The 27,509-nt window shown below is 44.3% G+C and overlaps 3 protein-coding genes and 1 long non-coding RNA gene across 14 annotated transcripts in view; 3 read left to right on the top strand and 1 right to left on the bottom strand.

The window, feature by feature from the left end:
• The first annotated feature begins 1,359 nt into the window (after positions 1-1,359).
• LOC310745047 lies at positions 1,360-3,969 on the top strand. The gene is made up of 3 exons (XR_014539845.1): positions 1,360-2,178; positions 2,862-2,957; positions 3,628-3,969. It is a non-coding gene; the product is annotated as an uncharacterized lncRNA (long non-coding RNA).
• A 2,517-nt stretch (positions 3,970-6,486) lies between these two features.
• On the bottom strand, positions 6,487-20,287 carry RFESD (Rieske Fe-S domain containing). 3 transcript variants are annotated; one of them, XM_083577230.1, is made up of 5 exons: positions 20,146-20,287; positions 15,249-15,508; positions 13,524-13,704; positions 13,394-13,428; positions 6,487-7,113 (listed from the first exon to the last, which is right to left on the bottom strand). In XM_083577230.1, exons 3-5 carry the CDS (start codon positions 13,699-13,701, stop codon positions 6,844-6,846), a joined length of 483 nt encoding a protein of 160 aa, XP_083433356.1. In that variant the 5' UTR covers positions 13,702-13,704; positions 15,249-15,508; positions 20,146-20,287; the 3' UTR covers positions 6,487-6,843. The 3 variants fall into 3 exon arrangements, with proteins under 3 accessions (XP_083433356.1, XP_083433355.1, XP_083433357.1); XM_083577229.1 differs by having other exon boundaries at positions 20,142-20,285; XM_083577231.1 differs by lacking the exon at positions 20,146-20,287 and adding an exon at positions 17,000-17,129.
• SPATA9 (spermatogenesis associated 9) lies at positions 8,490-12,887 on the top strand. The gene is made up of 5 exons (XM_083577164.1): positions 8,490-8,826; positions 9,136-9,224; positions 10,202-10,429; positions 11,582-11,677; positions 12,607-12,887. Exons 1-5 carry the CDS (start codon positions 8,766-8,768, stop codon positions 12,844-12,846), a joined length of 714 nt encoding a protein of 237 aa, XP_083433290.1. The 5' UTR covers positions 8,490-8,765; the 3' UTR covers positions 12,847-12,887.
• Positions 20,288-20,436: 149 nt separating the features above from the next.
• Positions 20,437-27,509, top strand: part of GPR150 (G protein-coupled receptor 150) — a 25,479-nt gene continuing 18,406 nt past the window's right edge. For 8 of the 9 annotated variants that reach the window (XR_014539804.1, XR_014539805.1, XR_014539806.1 and 5 more), the window contains exon 1: positions 20,437-25,893. Coding sequence is in view for 1 of the 9 variants with exons in the window: in XM_083577030.1 (XP_083433156.1) it covers positions 24,591-25,893 (1,303 nt within the window). In the remaining 8 variants the exon portion in view is untranslated. Of the gene's footprint in view, positions 26,733-27,509 lie in introns of all 9 variants that reach the window. The other variant, XR_014539811.1, reaches the window with a different exon arrangement.

Raw genomic sequence — 27,509 nt, 5'->3', positions numbered from 1 at the left:
AATGTGAAATTTGCAGCTATTGGCAACAATCCAGTACTAAGCAGGACTGCAAAAAACACCTGACTCAATGGCTATGTACATATTACCAGCTAAAAATGCTGCTACATCATTTGTTTTCTCAATTCGGATTGAGGTTGGTTTAGGGGGGAAAGTATCAAAACACAGTATTTTATTAAAAACAACAGAATAGATACAGGGCAGATATATGTGAACATCGCTTCCCAAACCAGTGGTGGGAGCACCCTTGATGCAATGTAAACAGAAATGTGTGCACATCCTTTTTGTCCCCCATGTCTTCAGTAAATGGATTCCAGGAATGGTGTAATAACAGTTTATTTCACCAGCCATGTGAGGAGGGCACTGCCTGGCTAATATGTCCTAGCAAGAATTGGAACGAAATATATAATTAGTGCCTTTCCACCCAATCTTTTTTTGTCAGTGTAGAAAAAATATATGCAGTTATGTGCAGTAACAGTACAAATATATAAACATCTAAGTTCTATTAAGCTAAATACAACCAACTTTCCTGAGTAGATATGCATAAGTCTGCATTCTCAGTATCTCAAAGCATACAATTGATAAACAGAAAAATAAATTGTAATATTAATATACCCAAGGCAGAGTAGGCCACTAAATTTTCTTAAAGTAAAACTCACACACATTCCATCCAACATTCACTGTACTCTGTTTTAAAAGTCAAGGGAGGGGACTTTGGAACTTTTCATTCATTCTGAAACAGAATTCTAAGAATGTTAGGTACTATATAACCCAGAAACCCCAGAGCATTTTTTCCACCTTGCTTTTTGGACAGGATCAGTCAAAGGAAGCTATGAGTATCTTTAGGAAAATCATAGGAATTGTGACATACATACATAGGCAGCTATTTTGCTGTCAAAAATTCCAAAATAGCCTTGTAATTATCAACTAATAAAAATCTTAGTCATTCTTCAACTTTTTAACATTGCTTTTACTACTTTAACAATTAAAGGGAAAAGGTAAAGGGACGCCTGACCATTAGTTCCAGTGGTGACCGACTCTGGGGCTGCAGCACTCATCTCACTCTATAGGCCAAGGGAGCTGGCGTACAGCTTCCGGGTCATGTGGCCAGAGTGACTAAGCCACTTCTGGCGAACCAGAGCACCGCACGGAAATGTTGTTTACCTTCCCGCCGGAGCGGTACCTATTTATCTACTTGCATGTTGACGTGCTTTCGAACTGCTAGGTTGGGCAGGAGCAGGGACCGAGCAACAGGAGCTCACCCCGTTGTGGGGATTTGAACCGCCAACCTTTTGATCGGCAAGTTCTAGAATGCCCAATCTAGGACGCCGATCAGAAGGTTGGCGGTTCAAATTAATTTAGTTCCCTCTTAAAAAGAATAATGACCCAGCAGTCTTCCTTTTAATGATAATGATAATGATAAAGTTTGCTTACATGCAGTTCACTGTATGGTCCTGAAGGCAGGCTTTATCTTGTAGTTACAGATACAGAGAAAAGTGGGGGTTCATCCTCTGTGAGGGATGAGCCCATGTGCTGCTGGCTGAGAGCCAGCAGACAGCAAAAGGCGAAACAGAATAAGGCGGAAAAGGGAAGATGGCTGCATGACCAGCCCTTTTGTAGCGTCTGTTAGGGTCACGCCACTCATTTCCTCTGTTCCCCTGGTAAGGGAATTTCAATGGGAGGAGCACGTTTTGGAAGCTAAGCCTGCTGAAATTCATCTAGACAACTGTTAAAGGTACAGGAGCCTTGTCCTCTTTCACATCTGACCACATCACTTTCCCTCTTTCCTAGACACATAATGCATACTTAAGGTGAAATCTGGAATTTTCATGTGATCCCGAATGCTCTACCGAATGCTCTAGGTCTTAATGCATCAAACCGTCCTCCCCCCCCCCCCCCGAGTACCGTAATTTGACTATTTTTTTCTCTCCCTCCTTGTATTGACTTATTTTTCAGGACGGCAATTGCACTGTTCAGGAGTCTAGGTCTGTTGTGGCGAGAGTGTTTTCTTCCGCTTGTGCAGTAATTAGGCATGGGCTAGCTCATCTCCCCCGCTCTTCAAAATCAATTGCTAAATTCGTGCAGCCACATCTTATTCAAAAATTGGCAGAGCTGCATAGGGTATCACATGGTCTCTTTCAGAAACTGAATGTTCCCAAACAACCTCTTTATAAATTGAAGGTAGGCAATGAGTGTGACTGCTCCATCTCATATTTTCTTTTCTTTTTTAAAAAAATATTTTATTAGGAATTTCAACATAACCATCTCATATTTTCTAAGTGAGTTCTAAGTGAGTGTGTGAGGGATTTTCCCCAAGTCTCCCCCTCCCCATAATTTGTCTGGGGCAGCAGCGATAGTGTGTGGGCGCACAGAGAGTTAGCAAACCACATCAGGAGCTCTGCATGGAAATATTTAGGAACTGTCTAGCATGTGAATATTAGCTTGTTATCCATGTTGAGCTTTATGTCCCATTGATTTAAATAAGGAAGATATAAGCAAGGTCTTAACTCTCCCGTTCAAACCAAAGGAACTTAAAAGTGCTAAACTTTGAAAGGATCATGTATACCAAACTGCAATATGGCAGAAGAATGAATTCCTTGACTATGAATCCCAGCTTGGTGTAGTGGTTAAGAGCGGTGGACTCGTAATCTGGTGAACTGGGTTCGCTTCCCCGCTCCTCCACATGCAGCTGCTGGGTGACCTTGGGCCAGTCATACTTCTCTGAAGTCTCTCAGACTCACTCACCTCACAGAGTGTTTGTTGTGGGGGATGAAGGGGAAGGAGACTGTTAGCCGCTTTGAGACTCCTTAAGGGGAGTGAAAGGCAGGATATCAAGTCCAAACTCTTCTTCTTCTTCTCTACAGGAAAAATCCATGTTCCTTTATGATGTCCTTTCCTATCCAACGAAGACCGCCCTCACTGGTGTAATGAGCATTTCTTATGCAGCACTAATTTATCTGGTAGGTTAGTAAATACTGTTCTTTCTGATCCTTCTTGTTTCGTGCTTCCCCTTCCCTTCAGCAAAGAATTGAAGCCATGCATTATTCTTCAATTACTGTGCACCCTTTTAGTGCACATTACCAATGCACAGCTGTAGCTGGCATGCTAGCTGTGACCTTTCCTCGACCAAGATTGCCTACCTACAGTAGCATATACACGGGTAACCTGTAATTTAGGCTGTTGCTATTGCACTCTGCAAAGGGCAGCTATTCAAGACAGGCCAGAAACGGCCACTGGCACTAAAGCAGAATCAAGTGTCACTCATCCTTAAACCTCAAGAGGATAATCATCCAACTGTCAATATGCCAGCATTTATTAAAAGTGTTCATGAGAACAAGTGGCTGTAGGAAGCTTCTGCAGCCAATCAGAAGCCACGTCAGACATTCGGGTTCCAAAGAACGTTCGCAAACTGGAACACTCACTCCCAGGTTTGCGTTGTTCAGGTGCCAAAACATTCGACTCGCAAGGTGTTCACGAACCAAGGTACGACTGTATTGATACAAGTAATGCATCCTAACCAAGTACGGCTATACTGCAAAACTGTATCTCTTAAAGTTAGGCAGAAATGCAGAGGATTCCAAACCTTTCCGTTTCTTTATGCTAAAAAATGTACCTCTTATGTGTATACAGGCAGACTCCATTAATAAAGCACTGGGAAGAATTAAAAGCATAACTGAAACAAAAAAGAGCTCCAGGGAAAGCAGCAGCGATAGTCTCAATGCAGATGAATCTCGAAGAATGAAGGAAACAGCAAACTCTGCAACTGCCTCCACAAGCGGCGGAAGCATCCGAACACTTTTGGCAATACATAAAGAAAACAAACAATAATGCTCCCTTGTACCCTATAAAGGTAAAGGCACCTCGACCATTAGGTCCACTTGTGGCAAACTCTGGGGCTGCAGGGCTCATCTCACTCTACAGGCCGAGGGAGCTGGCGTACAGCTTCCGGGTCATGGGGCCAGCATGACTAAGCCACTTCTGGCGAACCAGAGCAGCGCACGGAAACGCTGTTTACCACCCCGCCGGAGCGGTACCTATTTATCTACTTGTACATTGATGTGCTTTCGAACTGCTGGGTTAGCAGGAGCAGGGACCGAGTCACGGGAGCTCACCCCGTCGTGGGGATTTGAACCGCCAACCTTCTGATCGGCGTCCTAGATTGGGCATTCTAGGACTTGCCGATCAGAAGGTTGGCGGTTCGAATCCCTGCGACGGGGTGAGCTCCCATTGCTCGGTCCCTGCTCCTACCAACCTAGCAGTTCGAAAGCACATCAACGTGCAAGTAGATAAATAGGTACCGCTCCGGCGGGGTGGTAAACAGCATTTCCGTGCGCTGCTCTGATTCACCAGAAGTGGCTTAGTCACGCTGGCCACATGACCCGGAAGCTGTACGCCAGCTCCCTCGGCCTATAGAGTGAGATGAGCACTGCAGCCCCAGAGTCAGTCACCACTGGACCTAATGGTCAGGCGTCCCTTTACCTTTTCCCTTTAATTGTTAAAGTAGTAAAAGCAATGTTAAAAAGTTGAAGAATGACTAAGATTTTTATTAGTTGATAATTACAAGGCTATTTTGGAATTTTTGACAGCAAAATAGCTGCCTATGTATGTATGTCACAATTCCTATTATTTTCCTAAAGACACCCATAGCTTCCTTTGACTGATCCTGTCCACAAGGCATTTAGTTTCACAGTATTTTGTCTTTTAACTCGCTCTTCCAGTATGTATGCATTACTGTACAGAGCTTTCCTATGGGCTTGGTTTAAAAACAAAGTTCAATCGTACACTAGAAAATGGTTTCAGAACTCTGAACTCCAGAGAACCGTCATCAAATTAAGGGCAGTGCAGGAATTTGGTTATTTTCTTTTCCTTCTCAGTTGTCCTTGTCAGTCAGCTAGCCACATACTGTATAGGAAGGGCAGATTGCTCCCAGCAGCTCCACCTACACAGCAGTGAGTGCCAGGCTTATCCAAAACTACTGTGTAAATGGGGCTTTGTTGCTCACAAACTCTTTCCTGTGCACAGTTTCTCGCTACTGGAAGAAAAGGGCTCTGTTTGCAGCTAGGAGAAAAGGGCAGATTTCTTTACTTAGCAAAAACCCCAGACCTGATTAAGTGTTACAGATATGTGTGGTTTCTGCTGCTGCTGCTGTTTATCCTTTGTAGTGGCATAACTTTTGAAAGCTTTTACAGCATCTCTGCATCAGTTCCAGCACCTACCAGGGATTTGCAGTGTTTGTGCGAGGTTGGCAAACAGAGTAGGATGGGTTTTTTAATACTACATCAGCAACATAGAAGGGTGCCACATGGTATTGCTTTACACTTAGATAGGCCATCATCCAGGGGTACCAACTTGAATAAAATATTGCGGAGGCTCAGGTAAGCCCCTCCCTGCATAATCGATCACATGATGTGGTGTATGCATACCATTTGAATGGCAATGCCCATCAACATTGGGGGGGGCGGTCCTCTCAAATATTTTATGGGAGGCGGCGAAGGGACCCCGGCCTCTAGGCGTTGGCTCCTTTGCCATCATCAGTTGCCAGAGTTTCCAAGGACCAGGAGAAAGCAATCTGAAGACCTGTCAACCACTTGTTGGCAAGGGAGAAAATGCCTTATGTGGCACATAAGAAACTACAATATGTTCCCTGACTTGCTTTTAGCCTTGCCTTCTGCATTTTCAGCAAAAGTTTCATAAGTATTTCAATAGACCTTTGTGATGCATGCATATCATCTAGAAACAAAACTGACAAACTAAGAGTTAAATACTTGCATTCCTCAGAGCATGGCTGTACCTAGCTAATATGCATAACTGAGTAACTGCACATCTATCAAGACAAGAATAAGCACGAAAAAATGCCAGTGTGTCAAATCCTTGAGCGTCATATCGTGAAAGTGAAGCCATTATCAGAGAAGGATTATGTGTCTCTGTGTTAAAGATGAGTGATAGACTTCTCTAAGTCATGGTCCTCCATCCTCTGGCAAGCAATTTCACCCTTTTCTGGAGTACATTCCACCAATTTGGACCACCCAGGTGTTTATCACTGCATTAGCTTACTGTATCTCTCTCTCACACACACACATACACACACCCCACCCCTACCCTCTCTCCCTACAGCCACATAGAGGCATACCTAGTGTTCTGCCACAACACACACCAATTGCACTCTTCTCCTTGCCTATCAAGAGAGGCATGGCAAACTACCAAGGAGTTCAGCTTTTCCAGGATATACCTTCAGCACAGTCAATTTGGCCCCAAAGCAGCCTGTCACTTCCAGATGATACATGGCTGAGCTGGCCTCTAGCCGAGTTGCATTAGGCAGAAGCTGGGCTCCCTCCTGCCGCCCTCCTGCCTCACTTACAGGCAGATCTATGCACTGCTAAATAACTGCACAGCTGGAACAGCCTTTGGGAATTCTTGCAGGAACCAATATGAACTTTGGCGCTCATTTTGAGAAGGATTGGATTAAGCGCGAGAAAAAGAATCAAAGACTCCCAACAATAACAAATCATATTAGCATACAAGCACAACATCTCCAATTATATTGATAACATTGGTACATCATAATACTTTTAAAACATCATTTTATATTCTGGAAGCGAGACACACTTCTGAAGGCTGGATCAATATAAATCTAACATTTTGATTACTGGCAAAATTAATCTATTATAAGCACACTATACTATATTCTTCTCAAAGGCACAAATGCTTCTCTGATCAAATCCCTTTTTAGAGAGACTGGAGCTCAGTTTCATATCATCACTCAGAAGCTGAATGCTCTTTAGACAGCAAGGATAACATTACATTCGCTGTTATTTTAAAGCCATTTACTAGGAAGCACAGAAGATGCTATTTTTTCTTAGGAGGCAGTATAATCCTATTGTGTATGTTAGCATAATGATCAGAATCTATATTGTCATCTGTATCTGAAAGAGTCACATAAACATTTCCGCTGTCCACAGTAACTCTATGAGTCCTCTGTTTTACTCCTTTCGACTGCCATTTGGGTTTTGGAGATGGCTCCCTGGGATTTATTGCTTGATACAATCCTTCACCTGTTGCCAGAGTTATTTTATACCTGTGCCAGGGACAAATAATGCAAGGCTGTCCATTGATGTCCTAAACACACAAGGGAAGAAGGGAAGAACAGATGGGAAGGGAAAAATAATAAAATTATTATTATTATTAACACTGAACATGCCCCACACAAAATCCTTCATACTATAATAGGAGTATTAGGTTCCTGTTTTTTTAAAAAAAGCATATAAATGTAACAAGAGTGCAAACTCCTGGAAAGTCTCCCTTAAAGTTCATTGGAAAATAACTTTAGTACTGGTTCACTTCTGACGCCCCCCCCCCTTCTGAGATTGTGTGGCGAGTTCCCGTCCCCCCCTCCCCCAGTGGAAATAAAGACACAAGACACATGACACAATTATTTAAGGTTAATGGGCTAAATATGGCCACAACTTTATTGGTTACAGGTGATGGTTACAGGTGAAGGGTTAACTACTGGTGGTTAACCCTTCCCAGACTTCAAGCAATCAGGCTGAAGCCGGATAGTCAGTTAGGACCAATGCCTAAGCCAACACCGCTCATTACCTGTAGCCAATAAAGTTGTGGCCAATTTTAGCCCATTAAACTAAATATTTGTGTCATCTATCTTTATTTCCTCTGGGGGGAGGCGGGAACCTGCCACGCAATGGTGTAATAACAGTTTATTTCACCAGCCATGTGAGGAGGGCACTGCCTGGCTAATATGTCCTAGCAAGAATTGGAACGAAATATATAATTAGTGCCTTTCCACCTAATCTTTTTTTGTCAGTGCAGAAAAAATATATGCAGTTATGTGCAATAACAGTACAAACATATAAACATCTAAGTTCTATTAAGCTAAATATAACTAACTTTGCTGAGTAGATATGCATAAGTCTGCATTGTCAGTATCCCAAAGCATACAACTGATAAACAGAAAAATAAATTGTAATATTAATATACCCACGGCAGAGTAGGCCACTAAATTTTCTTAAAGTAAAACTCACACACATTCCATCCAACATTCACTATACTCTGTTTTAAAAGTCAAGGGAGGGGACTTTGGAACTTTTCGTTCATTCTGAAACAGAATTCTAAGAATGTTAGGTGCTGTATAACCCAGAAAACAAAGCACTTTTTTCGACCTTGCTCTTCAGCTTTCATGCTAGCCTATCAAAGACAATAAACACAAGAAAACAATATAGTGGTACCTCGGGTTAAGTACTTAATTCGTTCCGGAGGTCCGTTCTTAACCTGAAACTGTACTTAACCTGAAGCACCACTTTAGCTAATGGGGCCTCCTGCTGCCACTGCACCGCTGGAGCCTGATTTCTGTTCTTATCCTGAAGCAAAGTTCTTAACCTGAAGCACTATTTCTGGGTTAGCGGAGTGTGTAACCTGAAGCGTATGTAACCTGAGGTACCACTGTACTTGTTAATGTGGTTTCTGTGATGTAAAAAGAAAGCCATTGGTTTTTACATTATGTTATTTTGGAATGATCATATTTGAAAGTCCTGGTTGTTGAGACTACAGTGATTTGGGGGGGGCTATTTTCTTGTGTACACATGATGTCAGGAGTCAAGGAGGCACTGTGCTTAAGAGGCACATTGTGTTCTCATAAAGGTTTATTGCCTTGGAGGTGGAGATACACACATGTATGGCGTATTGTCATACATATATGGCATAAAACCAGATTAGGCTAAATTCAGGAGCTGTAGATAGACACCAGGGCATGCAGGATGTCTTTCAGGCCAATTGGCTGGATATGTGGACAGCTGGTCAACAAATTTGCTGGACAAGGTATGAGCTACTCTGTTTCTGAGTCTTGAATCCCCGAATGGAAATGAGTTCTCAAATCCTGGATTCTGGGAACACTGCCTTCTTTACACCTCTGTACTTGATTTTTTTTTTAAAAAAAAAACCTGTTCCTACCAGATAGGCCAGGGGTAGGGAACCTCATTCCTGGGGGCCAAATATGGCCCTCAATGCCTCTCTGGCCTGTGGAATTTCATGTCTGAACAATATTTCATGTCTGAACAATGCTTACACGATAAGTATAATTTTGAAGACAGGCGCTTTATTCTTTTTGACTACTGTTTTTCAATTCAGCCCAGATAATACAGAGACTCTTCTTGGAAATTATAGATGAGATTAGGGATGAATTCCCCAATTTACTGAGACTGACAAGCTCAAACCAGGTAATGTTTCTTAGCTAATACTAATACTCTTTCACTATTAATTTGAAAGTTAAGTTTATTTATACAATAGTCTGTTAAAGACTGCATTTGCTACAAACTCAGCAAAGTTTCAGCTTAATGTTTTACTTATACACAAAGTTATACACAAAGTTAGAAAAATAATTAATATATTCAGGGGAGACAAGTTTTGGTATAGCATACCTCCAGAAAGCTGCTACACACACACGTATCATTTTTATCCAATGATGATAAAAACCATATTATTACTAAATCCCCAAAATAAGCATACCCGTGTGTGCATCTATTGAGTTTTGACTAATTAATCCAAGTAAGCAAGGTTAAACTGATGTTTCTAAAGCAGTCTAAAGTTCTACGGCATACAATGTTCTTTAGTAAAGAGCCCAAGGGTAGTAATGCTAATTTCCCCCCTACTGGTGTTTCTGTGAATAATTGTCTAAAATACATGTCAACTTGGTGCATTTGCTGGAATGTTGGACTAGGGGGGACCAGGGTTCAAATTCCCACTAAGCCATGAAGTCCCTGGATGACAGCCCAGTCACTGTCTCTCAGCCTAACCTCCCCCACAGGGTTGTGGGAAGGGAGAGATCCATTTATGCCATCTTCAGCTCCTTGGATTAAAAGTGAGATATTAATATAATATAATAAATGAATGAATGCCAGGGTCAGATGTTTGCAGATCTCATCATATATTCATTGTCCCCAATGGCAAACTATTACTACATCAGCAATGGGGCCCAGTGTGGGAATGTTGAGGATAGTAGGAGAGAATATATTGATTAAATATTATCCTTCCTCACTCATGCTAGTGAGCTAGTAGCAGAGCACATTCCCTTGTACATTGCAAGAAGCTAGTTGATGCATCAACTGGCTTTCTCTGTTCTAGGCCTCCCCCCCCCCAGAGTACCGTAATTTGACTATTTTTTTTCTCTCCCTCCTTGTATTGACTTATATTTCAGGACAGCAATCGCACCGTGCAGGAGTCTAGGTCTGTTGTGGCGAGAGTGTTCTCTTCCGCTCATGCCGTAATGATTAGGCATGGGCTAGCTCATCTCTCCCGCTCTTCAAAATCAATTGCAAAATTCGTGCAGCCACACCTCATTCAAAAATTGGCAGGGCTGCATAGGCTATCACATCGTCTCTTGCAGAAACTGAATGCTCCCAAACAACCTCTTTATAAAGTGAAGGTAGGCAATGGGTGTGACTGCTCCATCTCATATTTTCTTTTCTTTTTTTAAAAAAATATCTTTATTAGGAATTTCAACATAAACATCTCATATTTTCTAAGTGAGTTCTAAGTGAGTGTGTGAGGGATTTTCCTCAGCACCACAACAGAGGATGAGAAGGTAAAATTTCCTCCTCCATGCCATCTTGAGATTTTCATAATTATAAGCCTTATCAGCTGATGCTATTTGCTCTAAAAATGTTAGGTGCAAAGACCTTTTTTTTAAACATTCACATACACTTTGATCTTCCTTGTGCAGACAAGGATTCAGTATGAGATAAGATTCAGTATGGCAGCTTCCAATGTTCCAGTGATAGCATATTACAGCACAAACAAACAAAAAGGAATCTTGTGGCAGACTAATAGATATATTGTGGTACAGGCTTGTGGATTAGAGACTAGTGCTTTGTGCATATTTGCTAAAAACTAAGTCCCACTGAGTTCAAAAGTTTACTCCCATGTCAATATGGGACATGGGCTTGTAGCCTTATGTTCTATTGAAATCAATGGGAACTATTTTCATGAAATATGTTTAGGATTTACATAATGACCTGTCAATTTGTAAACCTGATCTTCCCCAATAATTTGTCTGGGGCAGCAGTGATAGTGTGTGGGCGCACAGAGAGTTAATAAACCACATCAGGAGCTCTGCATGGAAATATTTAGGAACTGTCTAGCATGTGAATATTAGCTTGTTATCCATGTTGAGCTTTATGTCCCATTGATTTAAATAAGGAAGATATAAGCAAGGTGTTAACTCTCCCGTTCAAAAAAAAGGAACTTAAAAGTGCTAAACTTTGAAAGGATCATGTATACCAAACTGCAATATGGCAGAAGAATGAATCCCTTGACTTTGAATCCCAGCTTGGTGTAGTGGTTAAGAGCAGTGGACTCGTAATCTGGTGAACTGGGTTCGCTTCCCCGCTCCTCCACATGCAGCTGCTGGGTGACCTTGGGCCAGTCATACTTCTCTGAAGTCTCTCAGCCTCACTCACCTCACAGAGTGTTTGTTGTGGGGGATGAAGGGGAAGGAGATTGTTAGCCGCTTTGAGACTCCTTAAGGGGAGTGAAAGGCAGGATATCAAGTCCAAACTCATCTTCTTCTTCTCTACAGGAAAAATCCATGTTCCTTTATGATGTCCTTTCCTATCCAACGAAGACCGCCCTCACTGGTATAATGTGCATTTCTTATGCAGCACTAATTTATCTGGTAGGTTCGTAAATACTGTTCTTTCTGATCCTTCTTGTTTCGTGCTTCCCCTTCCCTTCAGCAAAGAATTGAAGCCATGCATTATTCTTCCATTACTGTGCACCCTTTTAGTGCACATTACCAATGCACAGCTGTAGCTGGCATGCTAGCTGTGACCTTTCCTCGACCAACATTGCCTACCTACAGTAGCATATACACGGGTAACCTGTAATTTAGGCTGTTGCTATTGCACTCTGCAAAGGGCAGCTATTCAAGACAGGCCAGAAACTGCCACTGGCACTAAAGCAGAATCAAGTGTCACTCATCCTTAAACCTCAAGAGGATAATCATCCAACTGTCAATATGCCAGCATTTATTAAAAGTGTTCATGAGAACAAGTGTTGACCACATGCAGCATTCCTTGATGGGATGGTTCAAGGGGTAGGACAACACACACACACATATACACACACAGCATTTTAGACTGAAACCAGTCCGGAAATTTTCAAAGTGTGATCTGCTCACCTCATCCCCATCATGATTCTATCCTTTCCCCCAGGCATTTGATGTACAGCGGTACCTCGGAAGTCAAATGGAATCCGTTCCAGAAGCCCGTTTGACTTCCAAAATGTTCAGAAACCAAGGTGCGGCTTCCGATTGGCTGTAGGAAGCTTCTGCAGCCAATCAGAAGCCGCGTCGGATGTTCGGGTTCTAAAGAACGTTTGCAAACTGGAACACTCACTCCCAGGTTTGCGTTGTTCAGGTGCCAAAACATTCGACTCGCAAGGCGTTCACAAACCAAGGTACGACTGTATTGATACAAGTAATGCATCCTAACCAAGTACGGCTATACTGCAAAACTGTATCTCTTAAAGTTAGGCAGAAATGCAGAGGATTCCAAACCTTTCCATTTCCTTATGCTAAAAAATGTACCTCTTATGTGTATACAGGCAGTCTCCATTAATAAAGCACTGGGAAGAATTAAAAGTATAACTGAAACAAAAAAGAGCTCCAGGGAAAGCAGCAGTGATGGTCTTGACGCAGATGGATTTCCCAGAGTCAAGGAAATGGCAAACGACTCTGCAACTTCCTCCACACACCAAGTATCTTCAGAGTTGACTATTAAGGAATCACCAAGCAGAGGAAGCATCCAAACACTACTTTTGGCAATAGATAAAGAAAATGAATAATAATGCTCCCTTGTACGCAATAAGGGTAAAGGCACCCCTGACCCTCAGATGTCACTTTTGTTTCTTGGACGTTCCTTTTTAAATTCAGAACTATAACTCCCTAAATAAAAAGGCAGTATCACTCTTTTTTTCAGTTGGCAGTGCTGAAGGGAGGATGGAGAGGCCTGTACAGTAGTACCTCGGGTTAAGAACTTAATTTGTTCTGGAGATCTGTTGTTAACCTGAAACTGTTCTTAACCTGAAGCACCACTTTAGCTAATGGGGCCTCCCTCTGCCACTGCGCTGCCGAAGCAGGATTTCTGTTCTCATCCTGAAGCAAAGTTCTTAACCCGAGGTACTATTTCTGGTTAGCGGAGTCTGTAACCTGAAGCGTTTGTAACATGAAGTGTATGTAACCCGAGGTACCACTGTACACATGTTCCATGGGGCCCTCTTTTAAAAGACTCACCCTGTATATGCACAGTAGTACTGCATTACTGTCGCATTATGTTAATAGCATTCTTATTTATCAGAAGGTTCTGAATGGGGAAGTACTGTATTTGCATACCTCTATATCTCCTTCATGTAAGGGACCTCCTGTATCTGTTAAAAGAACAGAATACAAAATTAGAGCAGAGGCTCAAACTAGCTAACGTTTAAAGTTGTTCCAAAAACACTATCTTCGGAAAAATTCTTACGGTAACAGCGGCAATCCAGAGCATAAAACCTTCCATCGTGATAGAAGACAACAACTTCTCTGTCATGGATGACCACTGTTGTCCTTCGTAGTTTTTTAATATCATCTTCTCTGCCAACACAAACTGGACTTCTGTCTTCCTTCTTTTTAGACATTTCAACAGCTCTGTCCTCATTCATATTCTGAAAGCAGGAGAAAATGCATTATATTACTTAATACGACTGTCAGAAATAACCATGTTGAGGAAAGAAAATCACAGCCATTACTGGCCCCCATTTATAGCTGGTGCACAAAGAACTTTCACTGCAAACAAACAATATACAGTGGTACCTCAGTTTACAAACTTAATGCATTCCGGAAGTCTGTTCTTAAACCAAAACTGTTCTTAAACTGAGCTTTCCCTAGTGAGGCCTCCGGCTCCCAGTGCCCTTCCACCGTTCGGCTTCCGTTCTTAGACCAAGGTAAAGTTTGCAAACTGGGACACTACTTCTGGTTTTGTGGAGTTCGTAAACCGAATAGTTCGTAAACAGGGCTGTTCTTAAACCAAGGTACCACTGTATTTATTTTATGTGGATCAAATGGTATCCTCCTATTTCAAGCATGATATGGAAAGGGTGAATAAAAATAAAGCCATACGTACATCCTGTTCGGCATTTGAAAACCTTTCTGAAATTTACTGTAGACTGCGTATTTTAAAAAGAGGGATTCATCCATTCATGTGTGTGGCGATCCAATCTGTGAACTGGACGATTTTCACCCTATCTTTTATCCACGTATGGTGGTGTGAATTTTTTAAAGGTTATCTGATCTATGTGGCAAGCTGTTGAATGCAAATGGCTTATCCTGTAAGGACAGAGTCACAAGGATAAAGTCCTCATCTGATGGCCAGTATATTGAAACAAGTAGCCCTTGTTCATGGCACCAACATAGGAACAACTTTCCACAGCAATAGCAGAATGTTAATCAAAAGCTAAAGTAAAGGGTGGAGGTTTGGTGTGCATGAAATTTTTTCTTTTCTGAAATGCTGTCCATTTTCATTCTGTGACAACAGGGTATTATTTGTTCAAAGGTATGCAAAAACCTTGATTTTACAACTTGTCACGAGTTCTGAGGATGCAGTGGCAGCCAAAAACTAAGTTATAAAGCATATAGGACAGCCTGAACTGGAGGAAAAAATTCACATTCATTTTGCCATCAGTGACAGCTGTTAATTTTGTTGTATAATACACAGTTCTTGGGTTGTTTTTTAAAAAAACATATTGCACAAAAATGTGTTTTGAGAGCCAGAACAGATAAAGTGTTTAATGATTTTCTGAGTGCTTAAAGCTGCAATCTAAGAGACAGCGGAGTAAATTGCATAACTGTCAGATCTGCAGTCACTGTGTCTCGTCTTCGGTCTTAGCTTATAATACTTTCCAGCTTACAAACCAACACTAAATGAGCCCCAGTGAGTTCAATGTGAATTCACTGCATTAGGCATGCATAGAATTGTAGAATAAGATAAAAGGAAATACTTAGCAGCACAAGATGAAAGAATACATATAATTACAGGCAATATCTTAAACTTTCACAATGGAAGACGTACAAAATAGTACAAAATAATACATATGAAAGAGAGAAAACAAGATACTTTCTGAATCTACTTTAATTATATTTCACAATCAGAAACACCTTTAAATGAAAAGCCAGAGGCACTGCATTTAAAAACTATTGTTAAGAATGGTACCTGTGTGGAAAGTGGCAGATTCACATTCCCAGGGAAATCTGAATGGTGATTCTCTAAGACAGTAGTGTGGCAAATGACACAGAAGTTGTATTGTCACAGAAATATAGAAGGAAGATTGTAAGAGGTGGGCGAAAGTTCTGAATCATCAGCTTCCAAAGGTCATATCCACCACGTATGCCTTTATACAGAGAAGTTCTTTACTGGGAAAGATGTTTTCGCAGAGCCTTCACACAGTGACGTGACTTGGGAGAAGATGCATCCTGCCAGAGCAGATAGGAAAATTGAGAACCAGGCTGCACTGAATTGATAAGGACGTTTTAGATAATCACTTGTTCACCTTAAAAGTAACCCCTAACCTAAAGCAACTAGATCTTTTAGAGTACTGTAATCAAATGAAACTTTATCACGGAGCATGACCAAAGACTGCAATTTTATCATGACAAGTTGTTTGTTGTTTACTGTCGTAACAACATGTATCTTCTGTACCATGAAAAATAAATAAAAACATGTTTTTTAAAATAAAGAAGTAGCCCCAAACCTGCCTCCTCCAGGAATGCTGGATCGCAATGATGAAAATATTACTCATGTCTCAGGCTTAACAACAACAACAACAATTTATTATTACGGTCGGAGACCAGCTTGTGAAACACATATGGGACTGCCATCCCAAATAAGATTTATTTGTACCCCGCCCACCTGACTGGGTTTCCCCAGGCACTCGGGCAGCTACTGTTGCCCATGATCAAGGGTGAATTTCCACACACACACACACACACACACACACACACACCCCAGTGCTTTATTTTTCTGATAAAACATCCTGTTTCCTAAATTCATTTGTAACAATGAATAGGTAAAGGTAAAGGGATCCCTGACCATTAGGTCCAGTCGTGACCGACTCTGGGGTTGCAGCGCTCATCTCGCTTTACTGGCCAAGGGAGCCGGCGTACAGCTTCCGGGTCATGTAGCCAGCATGACTAAGCCGCTTCTGGTGAACCAGAGCAGCGCACGGAACCAGATCCCTAATGGTCAGGGATCCCTTTACCTTTACCTATTCATTGTTACTAATGAATACCTATTTATCTACTTGCACGATGACGTGCTTTCGAACTGCTAGGTTGGCAGGAGCAGGGACCGAGCAACAGGAGCTCACCCCATCGCGGGGATTCGAACCGCCGACCTTCTGATTGGCAAGTCCTAGGCTCTGTGGTTTAACCCACAGCGCCACCCGCGTCCCTAACAATGAATAGAGGCCAACTATAAATCCAATACTAGACAAGTGTGCCAGTCTTGTACAAGTCAAAGTGGTGTATAAACAGTACAACTGAACTTTGAGAACTCACTCTCAGACAAACATGCATATATAGGATCAGGCTCCAAAAGGCCTCCACTCATTGCAGTGAAACAATACTGCCCCAAGCAACATCAGAACCCCACATCTTTTGCAGACATAATCCCAGTGAGATGAATGGGCTTCGTGCTATCACAGAAGCTTTGAAATATTTAATCTATGCAGTTCCCAGCACACCAATACAATCCTTATTCAGCCACAAGCAAGTGGAATCTGATTGCTCATACAGGTGTGTAGCTCGTAGCAGCGTCTGTGTAAATTGGCCATAAAAACTCTCAGTACGGAGAGTGTAAAAGGATTTCAGCTGCAATGGGAGAAGGCCAGCTGTGGACACTCGCCGATGTCTACAGCAAATTCGATTAACTTGTGTTTCCCAGCTTTCATTCTTCCTGTGAGTCACCCTTCCTACTGCCAAGCAGACTCTTAGCTGGGAACACTCTGAGATTTATGATGAACAAGGAAAGAACTGCCTGGAAGTAAACATACTGGCACAGCATCCATAGAAGCATTGTGTTCAGAATACAGAAATGTGAAGCGGGAGGGGAGAGAACCACCTAGTAGCGGTTGAAGTTGCCAACTCCACTGTGATGCAATGATAATCCTTACTGTATGTTAATAACTAGATCTTACCCCTCTCTGGGGCAACCACCTGAAAGAAAATGGGTTCTTCTCACTTGCACATCTTCAGAATGCACATTTTTTAAAGTTGTTCTCTGCCTAATATCTAACTTTAACTTAAAATAAGCCAGATGGCTTAGAAGCCAAAAGTCATCCAAGTGTGGTTTATTACATACTTATTGAAATATATAAAAAAAGAAAAACACCACATGTGGGATTTATATAATGTGAAACACACAAGAATCCTTCCCAATTTATAAAGCTTTCGAGAAATCTATGGAATAAGATAGGAAGTGGGGAGGAGTATTAAGTTGCCACTGAAATCATATAAAGCTTAAAACATACATTGTGATAATCACAGAATTGTAGAATTGGGAGGTCATCTAGTTCAACCCCCTGCAATGCAGGAATCTTTTGCCCAACATGAAACTCGAACCCAAGACCCTGAGATTAGGAGTCAAATGCTCTACCAACTGAGCTATAATAATATAATAGGCACAATTATTCTTTAAAAAAATCAAGTCAAGTCAAGTAACTTAGAAAAATATATCATGGCCATAATCCAGTCTCTCATTAGATCATCTTCACCCACTCCTGTGTGTGCTGTTTTGGGGTGAGGAGCTGTCCTTCTAATCTAATCTAATCACTTCCCCTTCTTTCTGGCAGCTTTGCTACAAGCAGACAGCTGTGGGCAGCTAACAGCATTCATGAAGTACAGCCTGGATGGGGCTCTATGATATCGTATTATAATAATATAATAATAATAAATTTTATTTATATCCCGCCCTCCCCAGCCAAAGCCGGGCTCAGGGCAGCTAACAACAATAAAACAGTACAAAAGTACAACACAAACAACACTCTAAAATCATTCATTATAAAATTAATTAAATTCAAGCCACTGGCCACCATTGTGCCAGAGCTCCGCGAAGATTGCCGAGGGAGGGAGTCAGGCTGTGCCCTGGCCAAAGGCCTGGCGGAACAGCTCTGTCTTGCAGGCCCTGCGGAAAGATGTCAAGTCCCGCAGGGCCCTAGTCTCTTGTGACAGAGTGTTCCACCAGGTCGGAGCCACAGCCGAAAAAGCCCTGGCTCTAGTTGAGGCCAGCCTAACTTTTCTGTGGCCTGGGACCTTCAAGATGTTTTTATTTGAAGACCGTAAGTTTCTCTGTGGGGCATACCAGGAGAGGCGGTCCCGTAGGTACGAGGGTCCTAGGCCGTATAGGGCTTTAAAGGTTAAAACCAGCACCTTAAACCTGATCCTGTACTCCACCGGGAGCCAGTGCAGCTGGTATAGCACCGGGTGAATGTGATCTCGCAGCGAAGACCCCGTAAGGAGTCTCGCTGCAGCATTCTGCACACGCTGGAGTTTCTGGGTCAGTCTCAAGGGCAGCCCCACGTAGAGCGAGTTACAATAATCCAGTCTGGAGGTGACCGTCGCGTGGATCACAGTGGCTAGGTCAGGGCGAGAGAGGTAAGGAGCCAACTGCTTAACTTGGCGGAGATGGAAAAATGCCGCCTTTGTTATAGCTGCAATCTGCACCTCCATGGAAAGGGAGGTGTCGAAGATTACAACCAAACTCTTAACGGACGGTGCTGGCACTAATTGCGCCCCCGCAAAAGATGGGAGTTGCCCCCTCAATCCCATATCGTCCCGTCCCAGCCAGAGGACCTCTGTCTTCGAAGGATTTAACTTCAACCGGCTCCCACGTAACCATCCAGGCACAGCTTCCAGACATCTGGTCAGTGTGTCTGGGGCCGAGTCAGGATGGCCATCCATCAACAGATAGAGTTGGGTGTCATCGGCATACTGATGGCAACCCAGCCCAAAACTCCGGACAAGCTGGGCGAGGGGGCGCATAAAGATGTTGAAAAGCATCGGGGAGAGTATCGCACCCTGAGGTACTCCACACACCAAGGAGTGGCGCGATGACAATTCCCCCCCAAGCGCCACCCTCTGTCCCCGACCAGAGAGAAACGAGCGCAGCCATTGAAGGACTGTGCCCTGGATCCCCACGTCGGCAAGGCGGTGGTCCAGAAGTTCGTGATCGACCATGTCGAAAGCTGCTGCTATGCGAGTCTTACGGTCATTTGTATCCTGTGTTACTCAAGAGTAGACCACTGGAATTAATGGGCATTATGACAGAGGATTCACTGCCTCCTGCTGTTTTTGCAGTACATTTTTAGAGTAATTGGCTAGAGTGGTTATATAGCTATAACTGAGCCACAACTTTGCTGTACTGTAAATTACATGTGTCTAACAGGAGTAGCTCATAATTAGAGAATGTCCATTTTTTGAAACATGAACAGAGAAACCTGAGACCCTTATCGATTTAGTTTAGCTCCTTGCGGCAAATGTAAATATAAAATTTCACCCATGCTACACAGCACTCTTAACAATCAAACTGCAGAAATCTACCAGGTTAAATGCACTGTTTAAAATATCCCTGCTTCTTTGAATAGGTATCACTTTGCAAAGAATATCACGATTGCAAGATGTAGCGCGTGTGTAAAACGGGAGTTACACAAATATATTATTTGAAAGGCGTGCGGCGGATCCACACGCCACAGAGTGATTTATTTCCATTTACAGCTTCGGAGCCAGGCATTCTCCTCCCTCCGTACCCAATTTGGCCGCAAAGCTCAGAAAAACGCCGGCAATTAAAAACAACATAACACTGATAGCAACAACCGCTAGGCGGCGATCGACACAAAAAGTCTTCAAGCAGCGTAGCCTTGTCTAGTATGCAACACGCATGTGCAGGAGCGTTATCTCCAAGCTCAGACTGCAATACCCAGCAGCCACCGCGCTCCGAGACTACAACTCCCGAAGGTCCTTGCGTTGTCACCCCTCCCCCCGCCTCCCTTCCTCTCGCGCGTTATGTGGGCTTAAGAGGGAGGGGGAAGGGAAGTGGCTTCTTGACGTCTACAAACCTGCTTAATGTGGCCTAACGCTGCAGTAGCAACCGGAGGGCGAGACGCACGAGTTGAGGCGCCACCGCAAATCGCTAACTGAGGAACCGTTTTTGCTTCTCCGCGGCGTCGCGCCATTAAAACGCGGAGGGAGAAACGCTATTGGACGGCGAGGTGTCACGTGGTAGCGGGTGCTGCGCCTTTCCTAGATCTAGAATGCAGCTCTAAATTCACGCTGGAGGAGAGAGCAGTCCATTCCCACTAAGCGGAACGTACTTCTGAGCTAATATGCGAAGGGCTGCGCTGTTAGGAAAGCCAGGAAAGCGTTGGGGGAAAATAATAAAGAGACACCATATGGTAATGCAATCATTAGGCCACCTGTACGTACGTACACACACACACACACACACACACACACAGTGCAATGAGGTCCTAAGCAAACTTGAGAAGTACTCCAGAACTCTTCATCGTACTCCGTGCCAGATTTATGTATAAGCTAAACAAGCTATAGCTTAGGGCCCCACTCCCTTGGGGGCCCCCAAAAAATGTAAAGGGGGGAGAACTGGATGTACATTTCTGAAATCTAAGATAAAATAAAATAAAATAAAATCTACATAAATGACCATATAGCATATATACAACAACAACAATCTTTATTACGGTCCAGAGACCCAACAAATCGTTACAAAGCAATACACAATTCATACAGCCTACCTCCAGGTTAAACAAGCATTTTGTTCAGACAAAACCATGACAATTTGTTGTTGACAAAGGAGAGCTGGACGTATAAAGGGCCCCATTACCTTCAGCAGCTAAGGCCTCATCAAACCTAAATCCAGCCCCGATCACACTTGAGGAGCAGCACAAAGGATGGAGGGCATGAGCATAGCCAGGGACAGGGAACAACAGCTCCCCCAAACAAACAAACAAGTAGAAATAATTAGAATGAAATTGAAATGCTCACTGAGGTCACTTGGATGATGCTGTGGTGCATTCTAGCAACGCAACTGGCAACCCGACTGAGGGACAGCGCTAGACAGAGGATGATGACAGGTGAGTGTCCTGCTCCCCCCACCATATATCCTGGCTACGCCCATGGGTGGAGGAGTGGGTAGAAGAGGGGTTGCATCCCCTCCTCCGCAATCATGTGGTGGTTGGGGCCAGAGGCAAAAGTGGGCAGAGCAACAGAGGTAACTCTTTAACTTTGTACAGTTGTCTACAGTGCGGCCACATAAAAGCCAGATGCTTCTACACACCTGCACATATCTCTCCATCCAGGCAAGCAAGAGGCATTGCCACAATTTAAGAACATGTTTCAGACATGCCCAAAGCACTAGACAAGGGTACAGAGCACAGCTGGTGGGGATGGATGTGACCTGAGGACATGGGGAGGGTCCATAGGACCGGGCAGAGAGGTCTGAAGGACTGGGCCACTGGTTCCACAGCACTATAGTAGCCATTATGGCTAGAAGCCATTGAGTTCAGATGGAATCAGACTTTTGCCTTACAATCCAAACTCACTGATTACAAGTCGGCTTCACTGATTTCAGGCTCAACCTATATCAATGTTTTGAGGGTCAAAAATGAAATAGTAATATAAAAAAGTTGCCAAAAAATGAACAGAAAAAAGTAGTAGCAAATTTTAAAATAACACAAGCAGAATTTTTTTGTTGTTTAAACAACAAGGATTATTTCTAAATCTTCATTTTTTGATTATTTTCTTTATTTGAAGATGAAAACCTTGGATGCTTTTCTACCATTTCTGATTCATTTCTGATGGGGGCGTACTTATAAAGAAGTACCATCTGGTAGAAATCATATTAGAAATGCCTTGGTGTAGGAGAAAGATTTATCCTTTGCAATAAAAATACAAGTACATTCATGCAGTATTAATCTGTGGCCAACCTTTCTGCGGCAATTCTTTATAATTAAAAGATGCAGGAAAAAATTATTGTAAATCATAGCATATGCCTTCCAACAGGATACAACTTTCCAAACTATCATGGCAAAGAATCGCTTTTGGTTGAACAGGATTTGTAAACAGGTTTAGCTGTGTATGTGTGTATGGGTTGTTTTAATTAATAAAAAAATACCACATAACACAATGACAGTCAATCAGCCTCTTTGTGTCCCCCCTCCCAAGTGATTGAGCTACTCTCCCCAAGGACCTCTGTAAAGTCACCTGATCATTTAGGCTTTTTGTTGTTGTTGTTCTTTAGGATTTTTTAAAAAAATTCAGGGGGAAGGTAACTGTGTTTGGCTACACAAGAAAAAACACATTTATATTCCATCTTTCTTGCACCATGGAACTTAAGCCAGAATACACAGGCAGTCTTGCATCCAGGACTGAGCAGACTCAGATCTGCTTAGTCTGAGCAAGGTGGCAGCACCTTAAAAAAACATGTTTCCTGTTTGATGAAGAGGGCTCTAGTTTACAAATATCTATGCCTCAATACACTTGTCAGCTGTTAATGTGCCACAAATTGTGGGTCTGCATCTTAGTTAGTTCATTTGTTCCTATTCTCCAAGGGAAGAATGGAGAAGACGTTTTGCTGGTCTCATTTCCCCTTTCTACCAAGTTGGCCCCCTTCATGGATCACTGCCTTGCCGTGGCGAAGGGGCTTGAATAACTCAGAGAAGCTATGAACTATGCTGTGCAGGGCACCCAAGATGGCCAGGTCGTGACTATGCAAAAGCCTTTGACTGTGTTGACCACAGCAAACTATGGCAAGTTCTTAAAGAAATGGGAGTGCCTGATCACCTCATCTGTCTCCTGAGAAATCTCTATGTGGGACAAGAAGCTACAGTTAGAACTGGATATGGAACAACTGATTGGGTCAAAACTGGGAAAGGAGTACGACAAGGCTGTAAATTGTCTCCCTGTTTAATTTAACTTATATGCAAAATTCATCATGCGAAAGGCTGGGCTCCATGAATCCCTAGCCAGAATTAAGATTGCTGGAAGAAATATCAACAACCTCAGATATGCAGATGACACAACCTTGATGGCAGAAAGTGAGGAGGAATTAAAGAACCTTTTAATGAGGGTGAAAGAGGAGAGCGCAAAATATGGTTTGAAGCTCAACATCAAAAAAACGAAGATCATGGCCACTGGTCCCATCATCTCCTGGCAAATAGAAGGGGAAGAAATGGAGGCAGTGAGAGATTTTACTTTCTTGGGCTTCCTGATCACTGCAGATGGTGACAGCAGCCACGAAATTAAAAGACGCCTGCTTCTTGGGAGAAAAGCAATGACAAACCTAGACAGCATCTTAAAAAGCAGAGACATCACCTTGCCAACAAAGGTCCGTATAGTTAAAGCTATGGTTTTCCCAGTAGTGATGTATGGAAGTGAGAGCTGGACCATAAAGAAGGCTGATCGCCGAAGAATTGATGCTTTTGTATTATGGTGCTGGAGGAGACTCTTGAGAGTCCCATGGACTGCAAGAAGATCAAACGTATCCATTCTTAAGGAAATCCGCCCTGAGTGCTCACTGGAAGGACAGATCGTGAAGCTGAGTTTCCAATACTTTGGCCACCTCATGGGAAGAGAAGACTCCCTGGAAAAGACCCTGATGTTGGGAAAGATTGAGAGCACAAGGAGAAGGGGACAACAGAGGATGAGATGGTTGGATAGTATTCTCAAAGCTGCGAACATGAATTTGACCAAACTGCGGGAGGCAGTGGAAGACAGGAGTTCCTGGCATGCTCTGGTCCATGGGGTCACTAAACAACAAACCAAGTTGGGGCAAAAGCTGTGAAAATACCACAGAAGCACTGTAGGAAGTATGGAAATCAGGAGCAATAGTTTCTGGCTGTTTAATCTGCATCTGTGAGTTTCACAGTTGTCAGCTATTTACCTGCCCACTATAGCTATGCCTATAACAGCAGCTTGATGTGCAGACATCAGCTGATAAGTGTTGATGCTGTGAAAAGCTTAACAATTTCTGTACATCAAACTACTGCAGGGGGCACAAGACGATTCTAGCTTTGATAAGGTTATGAAGAATATGCAGTCTGTTCTTGGTGGCGTCAGTGGCAAGACTCCTGGGCTTTTCTAATACTGCAGGATTTGTTTGTGCTTTCCTTGCAACAGGTTTTCTAGCACATTCAAGCTAGATATGAACCCCTTTGGGAAAACAACAGTGAATTGATGCTGCCTTCTACAGAGGGGAGCCGGGAACCGATCTTTTTCGTTTAGTGAGAATTGATCGCCGGTATTTAGCTGCGAAAGGCGTGTGCTTTCGGGAGGCGTCTGTGGAAAATGTGACAATGAAGAGACCCTGACTCCGCTCAAGACGACTGCAACCGCTGAATTGGAGGGGAGGGCGAGATGGGCTGAGGAGTGGGCAGAGCACACAGGCGCGATGGCTGCAGCCTGGTGCGCCCACCCACGGTGAGTGACAGGTGACAGGCAGAGCCCCTATATATGCTGCCGAGGGCACCCGTGCACAATCCTCGCTGCCATGGAAGACACGTTCAACCCGGACAGCCTTGCCGTCGGACCCAACTTATCCGGCATCGCGATTCCCGGGTGGAACTTGAACCTTTCGTCCCCCGGGGCTACTCTGGGGCAGCCTAGCGCGCGTACCCTGTCGGCGGGCGCGATCCTGCTGCTGGCGCTGGTGGGCAACGGCTTGCTCTTGCACAGGCTGCGCTGCGGAGGGTGCTGCTGCGGGGCCCGCTTCGGACGGCGGCGCAAGATGGATTTCCTGCTGGCGCACTTGGCCATCGCCGACCTCTACGGGTGCGGGCTGGTGCTGCTCTCCCAGCTTCCGCCGGCCGACGTGGAGCCGGGGCAAGCGGCGTGGCCTGCAGGGGACGCCACTTGCCGCCTCCTGTGGCTCCTGCAAGGCTCCGGGCTGCTGGCGCCCTCGCACATGCTCGTCCTGATCGCGATCGAGCGGCACCACATGGTGACGGGCCCCGCGCACCCGCCGCTCTCTTTCTTGCCCGCCCGGGGCGCTTTGGCTGCGCTGGGCTGGCTGCTGGCGCTGCTGCTCGCCTTGCCGCAAGCCTTCGTCTATCGGCTGGCGCCTCCCGAGGCCGGGGGCCGTTGCCTCAGCATCTTCGCGCAGCGGCCCCGCTGGCACGGCCAGACCTACGCCGTGTACTGGGCCGTCGCGGGCTTCGTGGCGCCCGCCTGCCTCCTGGGCGGGACCTGCGGCCGCATCCTCAGCGGGCTCGGCGGCGCACCCGGCGCCAAGGACGACTACGACGACGCCGAGCCGTCGCGGGGGGCAGCGGGCAGCGCCCGCCACTACGGCGCGGAGCTTCCCGGCGCCTCCGCCGCTCCTCGCCCGCCTCCGCCGCTCTTGCTGCGGCTCCTGCCCGTCGCCAAGTGCGCGCTGCCCTCGCCGCCTGCGCCGCGGAGCCTGCCCCGCGCGCGGGCCCGGGCGCTGCAGCTGACGCTGGCGCTGGCCACGCTGTTCGCGCTCTGCGGCTTCCCGCGCTTTCTCCTGGAGCTCGCCTTGGCCTTCGCCTCCTCCGAGGGCGGCGACGAAGCGCGGGCGGCCCTGGGGAGCATCATGGCGGCCACCAACAGCGCCCTCAACCCCTACGTGTGCCTCTTGTTCCACAGCCACGGCCCGTGGGCGCGGCGCCTCCAGCGCAGGCTGTGCCGCTGCCCCGACGGGCAGCCCCGACGGCGGGCTCGCCACCGGCATCGCCCGCCGCCGCCGCAAGCGGCTGTTGAGCGCCCTGGACGCTGGCTGTGCCCTTGCCAGACCAAGCCGCCCACCGTCTCCACGGTCGTCCACCTCGAGGAGGGTGAGAAGCCGCTCTCCGCCGCTTGCGAAAGCGGCTTCTAAACAGTTTCTTGTGGGATTGCAGGCACCGAACGTTTTTGCAGTATCCCCAGGACATTGTCAACAACTATTTTTGACTCATTTAACCCGGATATTCCTGGGGAAATCCGACGTTTAACACCTACACACCCCACGACCTCTGTTACCGCAATCCCTTGGGGATGTCTCAGCAGCCGATTTGCCATATCTGGCCTGGGAAGTACCCAAGGAGGAAGACAAAAAGGCAAAAGAGAAATGACAAATTATTATAACGCCCACCTCAAGCACACTAGGTGCTCTTTTCCTGTGGGCTGCTCACTTGCTCAAATCTGGGAGACTCCCATCTTAACACCGGAATTCTGAGGGCTACTGCCTACTCCAGTGTGGAAAACGCACTCTGCACTTGCTCAAGAACCTTAATTAATACTTCACACTTCACAGCGCTGACCCATTACTGAAATTTGGCTGTGAATCTGGAGCACTTGTGACCCTTGCTTAGTTTGATCGATTATGAAGCCATGACCCTCTTCCAAATCAAGGAATCCCAGAAGGGCCAGGAAATTCTATTTGACCATTTCAGATATAGCTGCTATTTTAAGCCCTTGCTGGGAATGTAGGGACTTGTTTCCAAGTAAATGGGCTTAGCTTGGACATGGTAACAGCCAAATGTTTTAAACTTCCTGAAGTTTTGTTCAATTCATTGCACTCCATAACTTATGACAGGACTTGCACAATGTGGTTTTAGCACAATCATTTTGTTAGGTTTGTCAACAACGGGGTTCTGCATAATCTGTTGCTTTCACCCATCACAGCAATTTTCAGGTGTGTTATTTTCAAATTCCATTGCCACAGATTCTGTCCCTTTTCAAGAGAAAGGGGCAAAAATAAGGACTGCTTTTGCTATGCAAACTGACCGTATATACTGCCTTTCTTAATTTTGTCATATTCCACACAATCAGTGCAAGTGAACTTAATATTAGACATTTTGTATATGAAGCATATGGTAATTGTCTTTTCTGTTCAGTACGATTGGTCTGATTAGCATATAAGCTGTAATGAAAGCTGCCAGTGACTTGTGGGCAGAGGTTGAGAAAAATCAGCAGGTACAAAATGTAACTTGCAAAACTGAAAGGCTTTTAAGAATGCTTTATGCAAATGTAGTTCCTTTCTAAGTGGGCATTAGTGGCAAGTATGCAAAAATATGTGGTCTTGTAACAGGTGCAAATAAATGTCATATATAAGTACCCCTGACTGATAATCTACAATTGCAGTAGTTTCTAAAGGAGTATAATTACTTTCACCTTTGATAGTTAATATTCTGTTCTCTTTTCTCACATAATAGTAGAGTTCATTCCAGCAGGTGGATTTTATTTTTTGCATAATTTGCTCTAGAAAATAGCGCAAGGAGTTGATAATATGTCTATGTTCTGGGTACTCCACTCCCTTTTCACATAAAAAGTCTGTTTCTCAGTAAAAAGGTTGAAGCTTTTGTACAGTTGGTCCCTTGCACACTATATAAAATGATATTTGGGTGTGCATGGGTTCAATTAAGGAAATTAGCATTTATAAACAAATAATGAACCCAACAATTCCAGGACA

Source organism: Podarcis filfolensis (genome assembly GCF_964270895.1).
Source record: "Podarcis filfolensis genome assembly, chromosome: 11".
Classification (NCBI taxonomy): Eukaryota; Metazoa; Chordata; class Lepidosauria; order Squamata; family Lacertidae; genus Podarcis; species Podarcis filfolensis.
This window is presented reverse-complemented; position numbering and strand designations above follow the sequence as displayed.